This window comes from Mustelus asterias, chromosome 25, assembly GCF_964213995.1.
Source record: "Mustelus asterias chromosome 25, sMusAst1.hap1.1, whole genome shotgun sequence".
Classification (NCBI taxonomy): Eukaryota; Metazoa; Chordata; class Chondrichthyes; order Carcharhiniformes; family Triakidae; genus Mustelus; species Mustelus asterias.
In genome coordinates this window covers 35,843,443-35,859,033 of record NC_135825.1, presented here as the reverse complement: position 1 = coordinate 35,859,033, position 15,591 = coordinate 35,843,443, and the positions used below count along the sequence as shown (strand labels likewise).

The window sequence follows — 15,591 nt, the reverse complement described above, 5'->3', positions numbered from 1 at the left end:
AAAAAGTTATGAGATGGCTCTCAGGAAAAATAAACTGCCTTGATCTTAATTCGGAAGTTCCTACATAGATCATTAAAAAAAATGAACATTTAAGTTTTTGTTTATTGTAAAGAAATGCATTCCTGCAGCATATGTCAAACATTTATGCTCACAGTTGGCTTGTAAAAATAAATCAGTGCGATGATGCCAACCATATAAAAGTTCCATCGCTGACACATTCACGTTAGCTAATGATCTAGATTTTTCGGTCGGCAACAAAGCAATAGTACTCACCACTGACCTTGAAGAAATCTGCCCACAAAGAATCAGCAATCTCTGTAGCTCGGACCTCACTATCTTGTCTGCAGTTTGATTCTGGTGCAAAGTTAAAGTGACATCCAACGGTGATGTCAGCAAGCAGAGTTATCAGCCAATCTCATTGAGGTGTTATCATAGACAGCAAAGCAGGAAGTTAACAGCACTGAATCCCTTCATTTTTAATTTAAAATGCATATAGCATAATGCATGTTTCACTCCCTGCTCACGGCACCTTCCCATGCAATCATCGAGGGTGCAACACCTGCCCCTTTACCTCCTCCCTGATCACTGTCCCAGGTCCTAAACACCCTTTCCAGATGAAGCAGTGCTTCACATGCATCTCCTTCAATCTGGTCTATTGCATTCACTGCCCCCGATGCAGTCTGCTCTACATCGGAGAGACCAAACGCAGACTGGGTTACTGCTTTGCTGAACACCTTCGGTCTGTCCACAAGAGGACCTAGACCTTCCTGTCACTTGCCACTTCAACACATCACCCTGTTCTGTCCACGTGTCTATCCTTGGCCTTTTGCAATGTTCTGGTGAACCCCAATGCAAACTGGAGGAACAGCACCTCCTCTTCTGATTGGGCACTTTACAGCCTTCCAGACTCAACATTGAATTCAAAAACTTCAGAGCATGAACTCTCCCCTCCACCATCACCCCATTTCCATGTATTTTATCTCATTTTGTTTTTTCTTTTCAGCTCATTCATCCATTTTTATCATCCTTCTTTCTCACTTCCATTTTCCACTTCTCTATTCCCGCTCTCCATCTTGCCCACCCCAACACCCCCACCACCCAGTGCAACAGCCTTAACCATCTGGACTTCTGTTCTGCAATTCACAAATTCTAATCACTTCATGGACACTTTCAGTACCTTTCCCAGCTTTCTTCATCCTCATTTACACTCCCTTTATCCAATTACAGACCCCACCCACCATCATAGTATATATCTTTTCTGATTCACTTTGCTCTTAGCTCTGACAAAGGGTCATCCGGACTCGAAACGTGGCTCTATTCTCTCTCCACAGATGCTGTCAGACCAGCTGAGATTTTCCAGCATTTTCTATTTTTGTTGTAGTATAATGCATGATTTTGCTTGGATTGAGATTAAAGTTAATCTAAAGATACACAAACTTAAAAAAAAATAAGGCCAGAATTCTCCGGTTGTTCAACCCAGCGGGATTTTAAGGTATTGCCGGCAGCGCACCCCCGCCCGCGGATTTCCCACCAGCATGGAGTGAGCAATGGGAATTCCCATTGACAGCGGCGGGGATGAACAGAGAATCCTGCCACAAACAAACAACTCACCACCTCCAGCCGCCAGAAAACAGACATCTGAGAGGCCGGAGAATCTCACCCTAAATATTTTAAGAAGCTAATGATAAAAAATATAATGCAGAAATTTGGCACATGATCTTACCTGCCATTCACGCCACGTTCCCACTACAGTGAAGTCAGAGAATTTGGCAACCAGCCAAACCTCCGTTAATTGCCGCAGGATGGGAAAATTCCGTCAATGTGATTGTCATGGAGTTCCAATGTTGATGTCCACAAACATCAAATTAACTTTCAGGGCCAGTGAGGTTATTTGGGAGTAATTAGGAAGTTAATATGCTTTTAAAAATTCCAGTTACACCTTAGTCAAAAAGACACAACTTAAAGGATTTTTTTTACAGTGAACTGTAAGAACATAATATAAGAACATTTCCTATTATTTGCAGTCTGTGGAGACATGGCAGCACGGTGGCACAGTGGTTAGCACTGCTGCCTCACAGCACCAGGGAGCCCAGGTTTGATTCCCGGTTTGGGTCACTGTCTGTGCGGAGTCTGCACGTTCTCCCTGTATCTGTGTGGGTTTCTTCTGGGTGCTCCGGTTTCCTCCCACAATCTGAAAGACGTACTGGCTAAGTGCATTGGCCATGCTAAATTCTCTGTCAGTGTACCCGAACAGGTGCCGGAGTGTGGCAACTAGGGGATTTTCATGGTAACTTCATTGCAGTGTTAATGTAAGCCTATTTATGACACTAATAAATAAACTTTTTATCTAGAGAATGATAGAATCACTGACATCAACATTTCCACTTTATTCTGCATGTGCACAGATTTCTAAAGTTGTTTCAGTTTCACTGCTGTAATGATGGTAAATGCTGACAGTTTTTCTGTCATTACCTCCATAAAATCAATGTTATTACTGAGCTGTCTGAACACTGAGACCATCAATCATATCTTTTTTTTAGAAATTACCACACTTCAGCAACTTTTCTTCCACCATGGCCTAATGGGTAAACCACTAGGATTAACCACTGTAGCACTGAACAATACAAAATAGAAAAGTCCCAGGTTCAGTTCCTGGCCTGTGTAAAGCCAACTGATTTTAGCGATGGCAGGATTTCGGGCCCTAAATTTGGCATCAGTACCATTGGCTAAGGCTAGCATCAGTCATGGCGCCAGATCCAATGAGATAAAATTGAACTGTAATGTCATCTGTGGAAAATGGCTTGTCAACACTTGCCTAGGTTCACAAATGAAAAATGCTTTCTTGGGTGAGTTATGCAAGGCCTGCCAAGTCCAGCTGAACCATTGCCCATTCAGAATCAATCCACTGTCATCCTTGAAAGAAAAAGAACAGGGGTTAAAAAATAAGGACCTGGACCTTTGCTCCCGATACAGGCATGCCAAGGTGAGCTGTTTAAAAACTCTACCTCACTTCTCTGGGACTTTGGCCATTTGTTTTCTTAAGATTAAACCCTCGAGCTCTCACCTCTCAAACTCCCTAGTTCTCCACCCACATTCCTGCTGGCATCAGATTTTTGAATGGACCTACCTCATAATAAGCCAATCTTTCTCTACACCCCAGCTATGACTGTAACTTTACATTCTGCACCCTCTCCTTTCCATTTCTATGTACATAATGCTTTATCTGTCTAATGCACAAGAAATAATACTTTTCACTGTATACTAATACATGAGACAATAATATATCAAATCAAATCTTATTGCCCAAACATATCTCCACATCCTGAGTTACACTCCCACCCAAACCTAAAGACCTCTCATACCCTCCATGCAAACTCTTTTTCCCACCTACTCCAAACTACCTGTCATATCCTCCATGGCCCCAATCACCCTCATTGCTCCTTACAACCCATATGGTAACTTAGCTCCATCCCATGATGTCCTGCTCATCCCCATGACATCTTAGAGTCCATATGTTAAATTAGTGCCAACTCATGCCCCCACCCTGCAGCCTTTGCCCTTACATTCTTCTCGCCAACTCACTGAGTGTCCGCCAGGGGTAGACTTGTTGAACACTATTGAACACCAATGGAAGAAACACTGAGGGTAAGACACAGGGTATACTCTGGACGGAGGTACTTCAATATCCATAATCAAGAATGGCCTGATAGTGCCATTACTGACTAAGCTGCCCAAACTCTAAATGACATAGTTGGTAAGCTGGGTCTGTAGCAGGTAGTGAGGAATCCAACAAGAGGTAAAAATCTACTTGACCTTGTCCTTTTCAACCTACCTGTCTCATCTGCATCTGTTCTTGACAGTATTGTCAGCAGTGACCACCACACAGTATTTACAGAGATGAAGACCTGTCTTCATATTGAGAACCCTTCACTGTCACTGGATCAAAGCCCTGGAACCCTCTTCCTAACAGCACTCTGGATGTTCCTACAACATGTTAATAGCAGTGATTCAAGCAGGTGGGGCACTACCACCTTCTTGAGGGCAATTAGGGATGGCTAATAAAAGCTAGAGTAGCCAGCAATGTCCACGTACCATGAATGAATTAAAAAAAAAATCTTCCATCATGGTGTGTGGCACCACCACTGTACTAAATGGGATAGATTTTGAACAGATCTAGGCATCCATGTGGTGCTGTGGGTCATCAGTTGTAACAGAACTGCAATCGGTAAATGATATATCCTCCACTCTACCCTTATCATCAAGCTGGGGGATCAACCCTGGTTCAATGAAGAATGCAGGAGGGCATGACAGGATTGCATGGAAGCTCATTACTTATGCACAGGTGAGCTCCTTTCTGACTCTCCTGGTGGTCCGGCAGCTGATTTGTATGCCAGCCCTCAGCTGTCACAAGAACACAACAAATAGAAGCAGGAGTCGGCCACCAGGCCCTTCAAATCTGCCCCGCCATTCAATACGATCATGGCTGTTCTTTGCCAACCTCAGTTATTTTTCTGTGCCATTTCTCCATAGCCCTCCTTTCCCCCAATATATCAAATATCAGTCCATCTTCATTTTAAGTACTTCGAATGTTCCAGCGTCTACCACCCTTTGGGGTAGAGATTTCCAGATGGGTTTGAAGGTCCTACGCAATATTTAATTATTGGTCCAGCACACTCGCATCACTCTCTCCAGCCGTGCAGGATGTCAGCAACCCAGAGGTAAGAGACCAGCAACCTCAAGAAGAAATCTGTCCCTTGATTCACCCACCCTCCCCTGAACCCATCATCTGTGCCCTTGCCCCACTTGGACCTCTACCCACTGCATCTGGAGTCTTTGTGCATTCCCTTCCAGTAAACGATGTAGAATCATTTTGACCCCCATGTTTGTGAGCTATTCATGCAGGCTTGTGAGGGTCCAACTTCCCTCCCCTTAGTCTTCCATTGTTTGTCTTCTTCACCCACCTCCTTACCCCTCTGCCTGCCAACATGAGCGTTTGCCCTTTCCCCCTTCTTGCACAGCCCTCCTTCCACATTGCCCTCCTTGTCTTCATGAGGCAGCATCCACCCCTATCACTCCAGGCCTCACCTCACACTCCACCCCCAATCAAACCTCAGACCTTTGTTGTGAGGCAGCATGATTCCCACAATGAAGCGCTGTCCAGATGGACACAAATGTGCAGCACCAGGGGGGAAGGAGACCCCTGTACTTCCTAACCCAAGATGCAATACTGATCTGAGGCGGTGACCCAGGAGGGTTCATGAGTCCAGCAGCATTGTGCTGTCAATGAAGACCAACTTGGCATGAAGATGGAGGGCAGGAACGGTGAGTGGGGAATAGTGCATCAGGAGTATTGTAGCACAATGTTGGAAAGTTGTTACACTCATTCCAAAATCTCTGGTCACTGAGGACTGCCTTGTACACACGCTTTAGCAAGCGGATTTGACAATGATATGAACTCCCGCTGAACTGATACAAGATTGAAAGGCCTGGTGCAATGCCAGTGGGCAGCTGTTTTATTTATTGTTTATTATTCATACGTGTCACAAATAAGCTTATATTAACACTGCAATGAAGTTACTGTGAAAATTCCCGAAGCATTCATGAGATGCAAATGAATGCAAATTGCATTTGCACCCTGCCAGCAGGAAGAGTGACCCGCCATTTGGAAAATCGCCTCATGATTTCATGCCAGTGGGTTTCAGACTTTTTGCCTCTTCCCAGGTTCTCTCCTTCCACTCACCATCAAACCCGCGCCAGGCTGCATGGGAGAATTTCACCCTTCCTGTTCTGCATCGATGCAATCTTGTCAAATTGATCAGAGCAATTACAAAAACATTCTGTAGCATCACCATTGGATAGGACAGAGGAAATATATAGGGTGGTATTTTCTGGCCGTGTGCGCCACAAGACAGGAAATTCCTGCCCGAAGTCAAAGGTCCTTTAAATGGTTCACCAAATGTTTTGTTCCACCTGCTACAATTCCAATGGGTGAGATGAGAAAATTCCGCCATAGTCTAGGTTATGGCAACTGATAGTATAGGGAGGGTAGAATTTACCCATCCCGCCCACCACGGGAATCATAGCAGGCGGGACACAGATCATGCAAAGGTCCATTGATCTCGGGCAGGATTTTCTGACTTTGGGACGAGCACGGCCATAAAATCCCGCCCAGAGTTTTGGGACCTTAGAACAAAAAGCAACAAAATTGCCTACTTTAAAAGATACAAGCCTTGTTCCAAGTCTTCATTCTAATTGGATTAGATTGTTGGTTGAGGCACTCCTAAAACAGACTCTTTACCAAGAATGTGTTACAGAATCAGTGGTAGGTGTGAAGGGAAACTCAGATTAACTTTTGTATAGTTTCTCAGCACAGGCACATAACTAATATAAAAGATCAGCTTTCAATCAATTGGGAAAAAAAATGTTTCATTGTGTTCACTTGCTTTGGGACTCCAAGCAACATGATGTTGATGCAATACCAGGATTGAGAGGGCCTCCATATCCATGCTGAATTGTAAGACAGTGACAATGGCAATGTTTTATAGAACAGCTTTTTGATAATTTCATGAAGTATAAATAATAGTATTCTTTGGAAATGGCAGTCGAGATTTTGATGCTGAAAAGCACTTTATGCAATCTCAAAATAACCTTTCTAATACAAAGGTGAACGGTACTTTTATCTACTGATTATAGTGGTCAGAGTATTTTACCCATTATTTAACAATAGCAATTAATTGATTTAAATGACAGCTGTGTAGCCTGGCTTGAATCTAAAAAAAAAACTTACAAATGAAACTGAAAGGTTGGGAATATAGTTGAAGGCTTAGGATTTTGAAAAAGAGCAAGTATATATTCCCCATAGTAACAAAGTGCAGCACATGTCTTAAATTGTTGCCCATTTCCCCTTCTCCCACTCGCACGTGGGTTATGGAACTAGGTGGGTAAGCCATTTTGTCTGAAAGAATACAAATGGATTTTTCATTTCAATTTTTCCATCCTGGATAATTGCAAACATAAAACCAGCATAAAAAAGGCATGCTCAAGTTTCTATATTAATAAGATTTTTGATGTATGAAGTCAAAAGGGCAGCATGATGGCACACAGTGGTTAGCGCCAGGGACCCGGATTTGATACCCGGCTTGGTCACTGTCTGTGAGGCATGTTCTCCTCGTGTCTGTGTGGGTTTCCTCCGGGTGCTCTGGTTTCCTCCCACAGCCCAAAAGACATGCTGGTTAGGTGCATTGGCCATGCTAAATTCTCCCTCAGTGTACTCAAACAGGCGCCAGAGTGTGGTGACTAGGGGATTTCACAGTAACTTCAATGCAGTGTTAATCTAAGCCCACTTCTGACACAAATAAATAAACTTTAAAAAACACCTTGTTACCTTATCTGGGAAGAGCCCAACAAAACTGAATCAAAAATACCACATTCAAACTTTGGGATGGACTTTTATTTTCAGCATGGTATGTCACAGGACCTCACTTTTCTTTTGTTCACAAAGTTCTGTTTTAAACCTTCAAACCATCTGCTTGCATCATGAATTCCATCAACATACCAGAATGCAGGAAGACAGAAACAGCCAGTCATAATGTAATGCATTTTTAAAGTTATTATTTATTCATGAGGTGTGGGTGTCACTCAGGAGGCCAGCATTTGTTGCCCATCCCTAAATACCCTTCAGAAGGCAGTGGTGAGCCACTTTCTTGAACTGTTGCAATCCATATGGTGCAAGTACACCCACAGTGCTGTTAAGAGAAGCTCCAGGATTTTGAGCCCACAAAAGTGAAAGACAAGTCATGATGATTTGTTCAAACTATTTTGGACGAGATTCTCCAGCCTCCCAGCCACGTGTTTCCCACTGGCGGGAAGTGGTGCCCCGTTGGCCAGCAGCGGGATTCTCTAATCCCGCCGCCATCAATGGGAATTCCCATTGACGTCACCCCATGCTGGCGGGAGGCCCACAAGCGGGACTGTGCTGCCAGCGAGACCAGAGAATTCCGCTGGCGTGAACGGCCGGAGAATTCCAGCCTTTGTCTCTGTGACAGGAGGGCAAAAGTTGGATCCAAAATGTCACATTAGTGTCTTCACCTGTCGTGGTAAGCAAGGCAAAAACCATCACACACACACACCCCACCTTGGAAAGAAAAATGACTGATCACCCTCCCTCTGCTTCATTAACATGGATTGTTCCTCCCCTTTTTATGTGAAATATCGCTGGGTAACCACATCATAGAAAGTAAGGAGCAAAATAAATCTAAAGACTTTTGCTGCGTCTTGCACTAAATTGACTGCAAATCCATTTTGCAAATGGAATAATATCTTGCTCTTAAAATGGATATCATAATTATGCGCTTGAGCTATGTAGTTTGTATTTGTAGCAACTTAGAGAAAGGGAAATGGGCTACAAATTCATAGCTTGGTTGATTGTGTCCCAAGATTTGACTGCATTCGGTAAAAGAAAAATACACTCAAAGTGCAAAATTAGATTACACATAAACTTTATCCAAGAAGGTTTCTACTATGCCCAGGTATACACAATGATATTTTTTTCTTTTTGAAATCTGCTTTATTATTTTCTAAATGCCTAATCACACAGACAGACTTGGGGATCCTTTCAATAGTTTTACAAGACATGATGAGTACAAAATGGAGAATCGTGTTTTGTTTTTAAACAGTTGACAGAAGGAAATTCATCCGATTGCGTTTTTTTCAGGGTACAAAGTCATATTTGTCTATAAACAATATAGGCACTATTGTGATCTTGATAAAAGAATCAGGCTGTGCAAATCTAAGTGTCTTATCAATACAACATTTTAGCAGCACAATCAAAGAAATAAGCCAAAATAAAAATCATAATTTAATTAGCACATTCTCAAACATTATAAACTCTGGAATGTTAAACAGAAGAACACACGATCTAGTGTACATACAGAATAATTTTTAGATTTATTCTACAAAACATAGCGATCCTAAACAAAATCTACTCCTTTCAGAGTACCTATCTTCATTAGGTAAAGTATTGAAATATAAAAAGAAACAAATTTAATGATTTTTATTGAAAAGCTGTAAAACATTCATATTTTAATTTGCAATATGAAAAGTACATATAAAAATAAAGTGGTCTCCATTCTGAAAGTTTGCAATGCATCATTTACAATAACTTTCCATTTATCCTGGTATTTATCAAAAATATATAAAATGGTGGAAATGAAGCTCTGTTATATTTTACTTAAAACAGATAAGAATACTAAGGGCAATGCAGATAGACTGAAGTAGAATTCTGTAATTTCTACCACTGCTGATTGATAAAAATGCTACATGTACATAACTGAATAATAGTAGGAACTCCTATTAGATGTTGCACCGAGTGCACCATTGAGCTCAGCTACAGAATGGAAGGAGCAGCATTTTCATTTGCAGATTCCCTTACAATCATCAAGTGCCCAACCTTATTCAGGCTATCGGAAAGCAGATTTTCCACAGAAAAAACTGATGTCAGCATCAGTAAATAATTGACCTCTTCCGTGTGTCTTCCACCAAGCAGTTCCAGAACAATAGTGGCAGAGACCTAGGAGCAGAGACTCCGAACTCTCTTGTTGGGAGTTAGTGCAGAGGGGTATGATAGCAGTGATGAAAATATAATAGCAAATAATTGCAGGGAGAATATATTGTAAATGTCAGATTCTTGCACTTTTAAATGTGCATCTACTCTTAATTTGAATTATCTGTTTAATTATGGGGAAAAAAATACCCATTTTACTGTTTTATTAAAACACCTTAATTAGCACTGTTGCCTAATCCATATCCTTTTCAAACTGAATTTTGGCTTTGCATTAACAGGAATAGATTAAAATAAATGAAAAGCAAAATTACCATGTTGCTAAACTTGGCAAACTTCTAAACCTTTAATGTATTGAAAGTAATGATTGATATATCCTATCATATGCATGATCGAGCAACCCCTTTACTGGAAACCTGCTAAGTTAGTATTCATGCTATTTGATAGAAAACCAGTTCTTGACATTTGGAAATCTCTGACCTTTTAGTTTGGGTTATAATAATTAATACCAAAATATCAAAACACACGTATCATTGAGGGGAGTGCCACTGAATAAATAGGTTATTTAGCAAACCCAGTATTTGGTGGTTTGTGATTACCTTTCCTCGACCAATTGTATTTTTGTCTTCCAACAAACAATACAGATTTTTATAGATCCTTTACAGATTCTATAATTGTTTGTTGGAAGGCAAAAATACAATTGCAAGTGTCTTAGAGCAGAAGGGTTCAACTAGTGCCATTTACAGATTCCATCAGCGCAGCTTGTTGGTCAACCCATCAGGAAATGCATATCGTAAATAGGAGAAAGAATCCTGCCATTGTCATTATTCAGCCAAACTGTTGGCAAAGATTGGCACGTTTACCCTCTGGTGGAACAAGAATGGGAATGATGTGTGATGGCATTACAAATTGGTCCCTTTATTTATTTTATGTTCTTTCATGGAATGTGGATTTTACTGCCAAGGCCAACATTTGTTGTCCATCCCTACTTAGCCTTGAACTGAATGGCTTGCTGGGCAGAGGGCAGCTAAGAGTCAATCACATTGCTGTGAGCCACATGTGAGCCAGACCAGGTAAGGGTGGCTCAGTGGTAAGCAGTGCTGCCTCACAGTGCCAGGGACCCGGGTTCGATTCCCGGCTTGGGTCACCGTCTATGTAGAGTCTGCACGTGCTCGCCATGTTTGTGTGGGTTTCCTCCGGGTGCTCCAGTTTCCTCCCACAATTCAAAAGACGTACTGGTTAGGTGCATTGGCCATGCTAAATTCTCCCTCAGTTGTAGCTGAACAGGCGCCAGAGTGTGGCGACTAGGGGATTTTCACAGTAACTTCATTGCAGTGTTAATGTAAGCCTACTTGTGATATTACTAAATAAACTTTAAAAGGGCAGCAGATTTCCTTCCCTAAAAGACATGAATGAACTAGATGGGTTTAACAACAATTGATGAGGTTGTCATGGTCACCAGTACTAAGGCGAGGTTTTATTCCAGATGTATTGATTGAAATCAAACTCCCCCTATGTGGTGAAATTTGGACCCGTGTCCCCAGAGTATTAGCCTAAGCCTCTGGATTACTAGTGCAGTGACATCACTACACTACCATTTCCCTACTTGACACATGCTTTAATTGATGTTCCACAATCTCTTTTGGAATTTGAAATGCTCTCGAAAGTATAGAATGTCTAAGATCCTCACCATCCCTGAATTTCCCTAATTGTTCAGCCTTCCAACCATGGCCAGCTCTATCCTTTATAAAGTAAAAACACACTACAAATTACATGAAAATACATTTCTGGACATATTGAGATTTTTGCCAGAGGAATAATTTTAAATGTATTAGAGTAAGTGTGACTATTGGACCATGTTTATGAATCATTGAAATGTGCCTAAAATGTGGTGTCAAAGTACTCTAAATCACTAAGAGTGCAAATGAATGGCATTCAGGCAGTTTTATGTGCAGTAGTCTCGTTATAAAAAAACATTAAAAAAGAATAATTTTAAAACATGGTTTTATAATTGGCCCTGTATTAGCAATGCTGTAAAGGGTGTTCTTTGAAGCTGGACTGAGGCACTTTGTTATGGCACTCTACTGACAATGGCAGTTGCACTGATGTGGCTAGCACTAAAAAGACTTATCTTGGTGAATTTACCATAAGTGAATACTTCATTCTCCATCATCATAATCTTTCTAGTTCAATTAATGTTTTGTAATCCAAATAAATCATATAATTTGAAAACATGATGGAACCTTAATAGGCTGAGACTTAGGCCAGGAGTCTAAGTTCTTCACACTGGTGGGATCTTTTGGTAAAGCCGAAGGCGAACCCCCAATGTGTCCCCCAGTTGGTGAACAACACAAATGGCCATTGCTGCGTGAAATCAGAAGATCCCACTGATGGCCAACGGTGAGCTCCCTCCCTGGGGAAACAGAAAATCCTGGCTTTAGAGTTTAAGAACATAATCCTGGATGAAATAAATCTCCATCCATTTCATAGTTCCGTGGAATTCTCTATGGATTGTTAGGTAGCAAATGGGGGGAGGGGGGGAGGCATTCTCAAGGCCTGTGAGCTTCCGGCAAGAATCACGACGGCCCAGAGAATCAGGCACCGGGCAAGAAACCGGTTTTGTGCCGAGCGTCAAAACCATCAAGATGCTCCCGGTCTGCCCGCCAGCCCAGGTTCACGCCTATAGCTGCAGTTTTCCTACTGGTGTGGGCACTTAGTCCCAATTTGAGAGAATCGTGGCCATGGTGTAAAACAATTCACATGTGGTAAAGAAATATAATACTAATATGAAAGAGCAGGAAGTGTTTCTTATTTTAACCAAAGAAATTGGGAGAATCTTAATCCGAAAAGATGCCATATTTGCCACTGAGCCATCAGATGTGCACTGACACACATCCAAGGTCCAGAGTTAATACCTTACATTGCAGATAAATGGAAATCTACCATAAACATTCAATATTGCAATTGTGGAAGCGTTTTTTTTTCTACTGTTTCATTCATGATATATTCTTCTGTTCCCTGGAGAGATTTTATTTTGAACATTCGCCACTGCTTTATTAAATACAGAGAGGTACTCATCATTCTGAAGTTGAAGACAAATCAGACTTCTTGGAGTGATTGCTTTGATAAAGACATAAAGTTTGATGCAAGAATTGATATTGCTCACTTGTCTGGATCATTCCACCCCTAAAAGATAGAATTCAGATCGGCCATATAATATTTTTAAGACACATTCATAATACCTTCACACAGGAAATACATTTTCATCAGAGCAGAGGGATTGGAAGTGATTAACAAATTAATTTAATTGCCAATTTCAGAAGGTTGGATTTTAGTACATCAAATTATCGATTGAACCGGCCAACTTTCCTCTGGTGTTGTTTCTCTTAGTAAGAAGTTTAACAACACCAGGTTAAAGTCCAACAGGTTTATTTGGTAGCAAAAGCCACACAAGCTTTCGAGGCTCTGAGCCCCTTCTTCAGGTGTTGATACTCACCTGAAGAAGGGGCTCAGAGCCTCGAAAGCTTGTGTGGCTTTTGCTACCAAATAAACCTGTTGGACTTTAACCTGGTGTTGTTAAACTTCTTACTGTGTTTACCCCAGTCCAACGCCGGCATCTCCACATCGTTGTTTCTCTTCCCACATCTAGTGGGGTACAAGGGAGACTTTCATCTGTTCCCAAAGCTAGTTTTTACCTGGGGAACAGGTTGCTAGCCTTCCATCACAGGCTTATAGCTTGAGGGAACACCACTCCATTTAAAGCATGGCTGACATGTGTATCTACCGCTCTTACTGCCTGCCACTGGTGTGTGTTGGAAGGATTCTGCATGTTAATATTCAACGAAGATGTGCAAGTTAGAGGTGGATTGGCCATGCTAAATTACCCCTTGATGTCCCAAGATGTGGAGGTTAGATGGATTAGTCATGGGAAATGTGCGGGGGTATACAGGGATAGGGTGGAGGAGAGGGCCTGGGTAACGTACTCTGTCACAAAGTCGATGCAGAATCAATGGGCTGAATAGCCTCTTTCTGCACTGTCGGAATTCTGTGATTCTATTTGGCTGTGATACAAAGGCACCTTTCTTGACCATTAAATCACTTGATTTCAATCGCATTTTCAGATGGTTCCCAGTGCAGCGCAATTCCCTATTACAGGCTTGAACTTCCCAGGCAATTGCCATGTAATCCTTACCTGGGAACAATTGGAGTGGTTGGCATGGAGAGTGTGGTACCCAATTAATTTTTGGGGCACCCCTCAGATATGCTGCCTCAGAGCTTGAAAGGTATTGGCCAACATACCTGATCTGGAATTCTATTGTGAAGGAACTGAATTGTTCTGCACAGAAATCAGTAAAATAAAGGATGTGATGCGAAGAATTAAATATTTTTCGAAATATTGTGAAAGTTAATGTCAAAGTAATATATTTTGATACCAGCTTCTTTTAGAGTCCAGGGTTCTTATATTGTTTCCAGTCAGTTTCAACTGGCTACTCTTAAGCATAATTTCCTTTTACATAGTTGTTATTTTTGGGAAAACTGCTGAATTTGTCAAAGTGAGTAGATCTGTGAAATGCAAAACTATCTATTCTTATGAATACCAACATCAGGTGAGACTAAACAAAGAGTATATCTAAATATGGTGAGACTAAGCAGAGAGTAAAGTTATCTTTGCCCTTGGAAAACAATGTACCTTAAATCATCCTAGGCAGGATGGAACATTTGGTGACCTAGCAACATGTCCATTGATTTTTGGCAGGATTTCCCAGTCCCCTATTGCATCCGTGTGGACTGTTAATTTCCCATACCCAGTCGTTCTTATCTCTTTTCTGACAATGATTTGTGATTCTTGAGAGTCATAGAGAGAAAAGTCTCACATTTGAAAAATCTGGGCTAGATTCTAATCTCGATCCCTTAAGAAAACTGATAACGTACTAAATCTTCCTCTTTAACTATTCTATCACTCAAACAGTGTCAGCTAAAGATGATTCATTGACTACTCTTCAGTCAATTTAAACAGCCAATGTAGTACTTTGTTCAAAAATTCATTAACTGTAGATCACTTTGTCTATCAGTTGTAGGCAATCACAAAGAATCAATAATTGAAGATGAAATTAGTGAGCATTTAAAAATGCATGCATTATTCAAGAACAACCAGCATAAATATGTTAAATACTAATTTGAGCTCTTATGGGTGGAATTTTCACATCCTGCCCTCCACGGGAATTGTAGTGGGCAGGGCACAGACCATGCAAAGGTCCACTGACATAAGGCGGGATTTTCGGCTTTGGGGAGAGCACAGCCGGAAAATCCCACCCTATGTTTTGAAGAAGTGTGATGACTTCAGTCAGGCTAATGATGTTGGCCTGCCAGAGAATGAACTCCCTGATTGAGTTCTCATCAAAAGAGTTTCCTGATTGGACCATCAATTAGGACTCATGTTCCCTCATGTTCCCTTTTTAAAGCAGGTGTGTCAGCCTCTCTGCCTGCGGAAGCAGGAAGCAACAGAGAGCACTCTATTGCCTAGCTTGTATTGTAAATAAAGGAACTTATGGTGATGGGACCTTTGTCTCCGCAGAGTTATTACAAGAAGCAACAAATTTAGATTTATTAAAAGATGTGACATAATGGTATATTCAGAAAATGTTTGATAAGGAGTCTTATAAGGGACTTATTAGCAGAAATTTGGACAACGGCATAAGAACAAATGTAGCATCATTGAAAGAAAAAATGGTTGATGAACAGTAAATAATCAACTAAGATTCAGTACATGTAAATAATTTGGACTTGGAGATAGTGCAGAAGGGTAGTGTTACTGCTTCAGGTAATTGCACCCAAAATGCACTTAAAACCTTGTTGGGCAGGCTACAGTTCAAATTTTCAATAAAATGAATTTACATAACCACAAACATAGGGGTAAATTTTCCAGTCCTGCCGATTGAGGGAATCATCACAGGGAGAACAGAAAATTTGATGGACCATTTAAAGGTCCATTGAGCTCGGGTGGGAATTTTCGGTTTTAGGGTTCGCGCGGC

The 15,591-nt window shown here is 41.3% G+C and overlaps 1 protein-coding gene across 1 annotated transcript in view; it reads right to left on the bottom strand.

Moving 5' to 3' along the window:
- Positions 1–8,556: 8,556 nt before the first annotated feature.
- The window catches only part of LOC144511892 (receptor-type tyrosine-protein phosphatase R-like), a 110,035-nt gene continuing 103,000 nt past the window's right edge, over positions 8,557–15,591 (bottom strand). Inside the window, exon 11 of the mRNA XM_078242323.1 lies at positions 8,557–12,745. Coding sequence (XP_078098449.1) covers positions 12,637–12,745 — 109 coding nt within the window. The 3' untranslated portion in view covers positions 8,557–12,636. The remainder of the gene's footprint in view (positions 12,746–15,591) is intronic.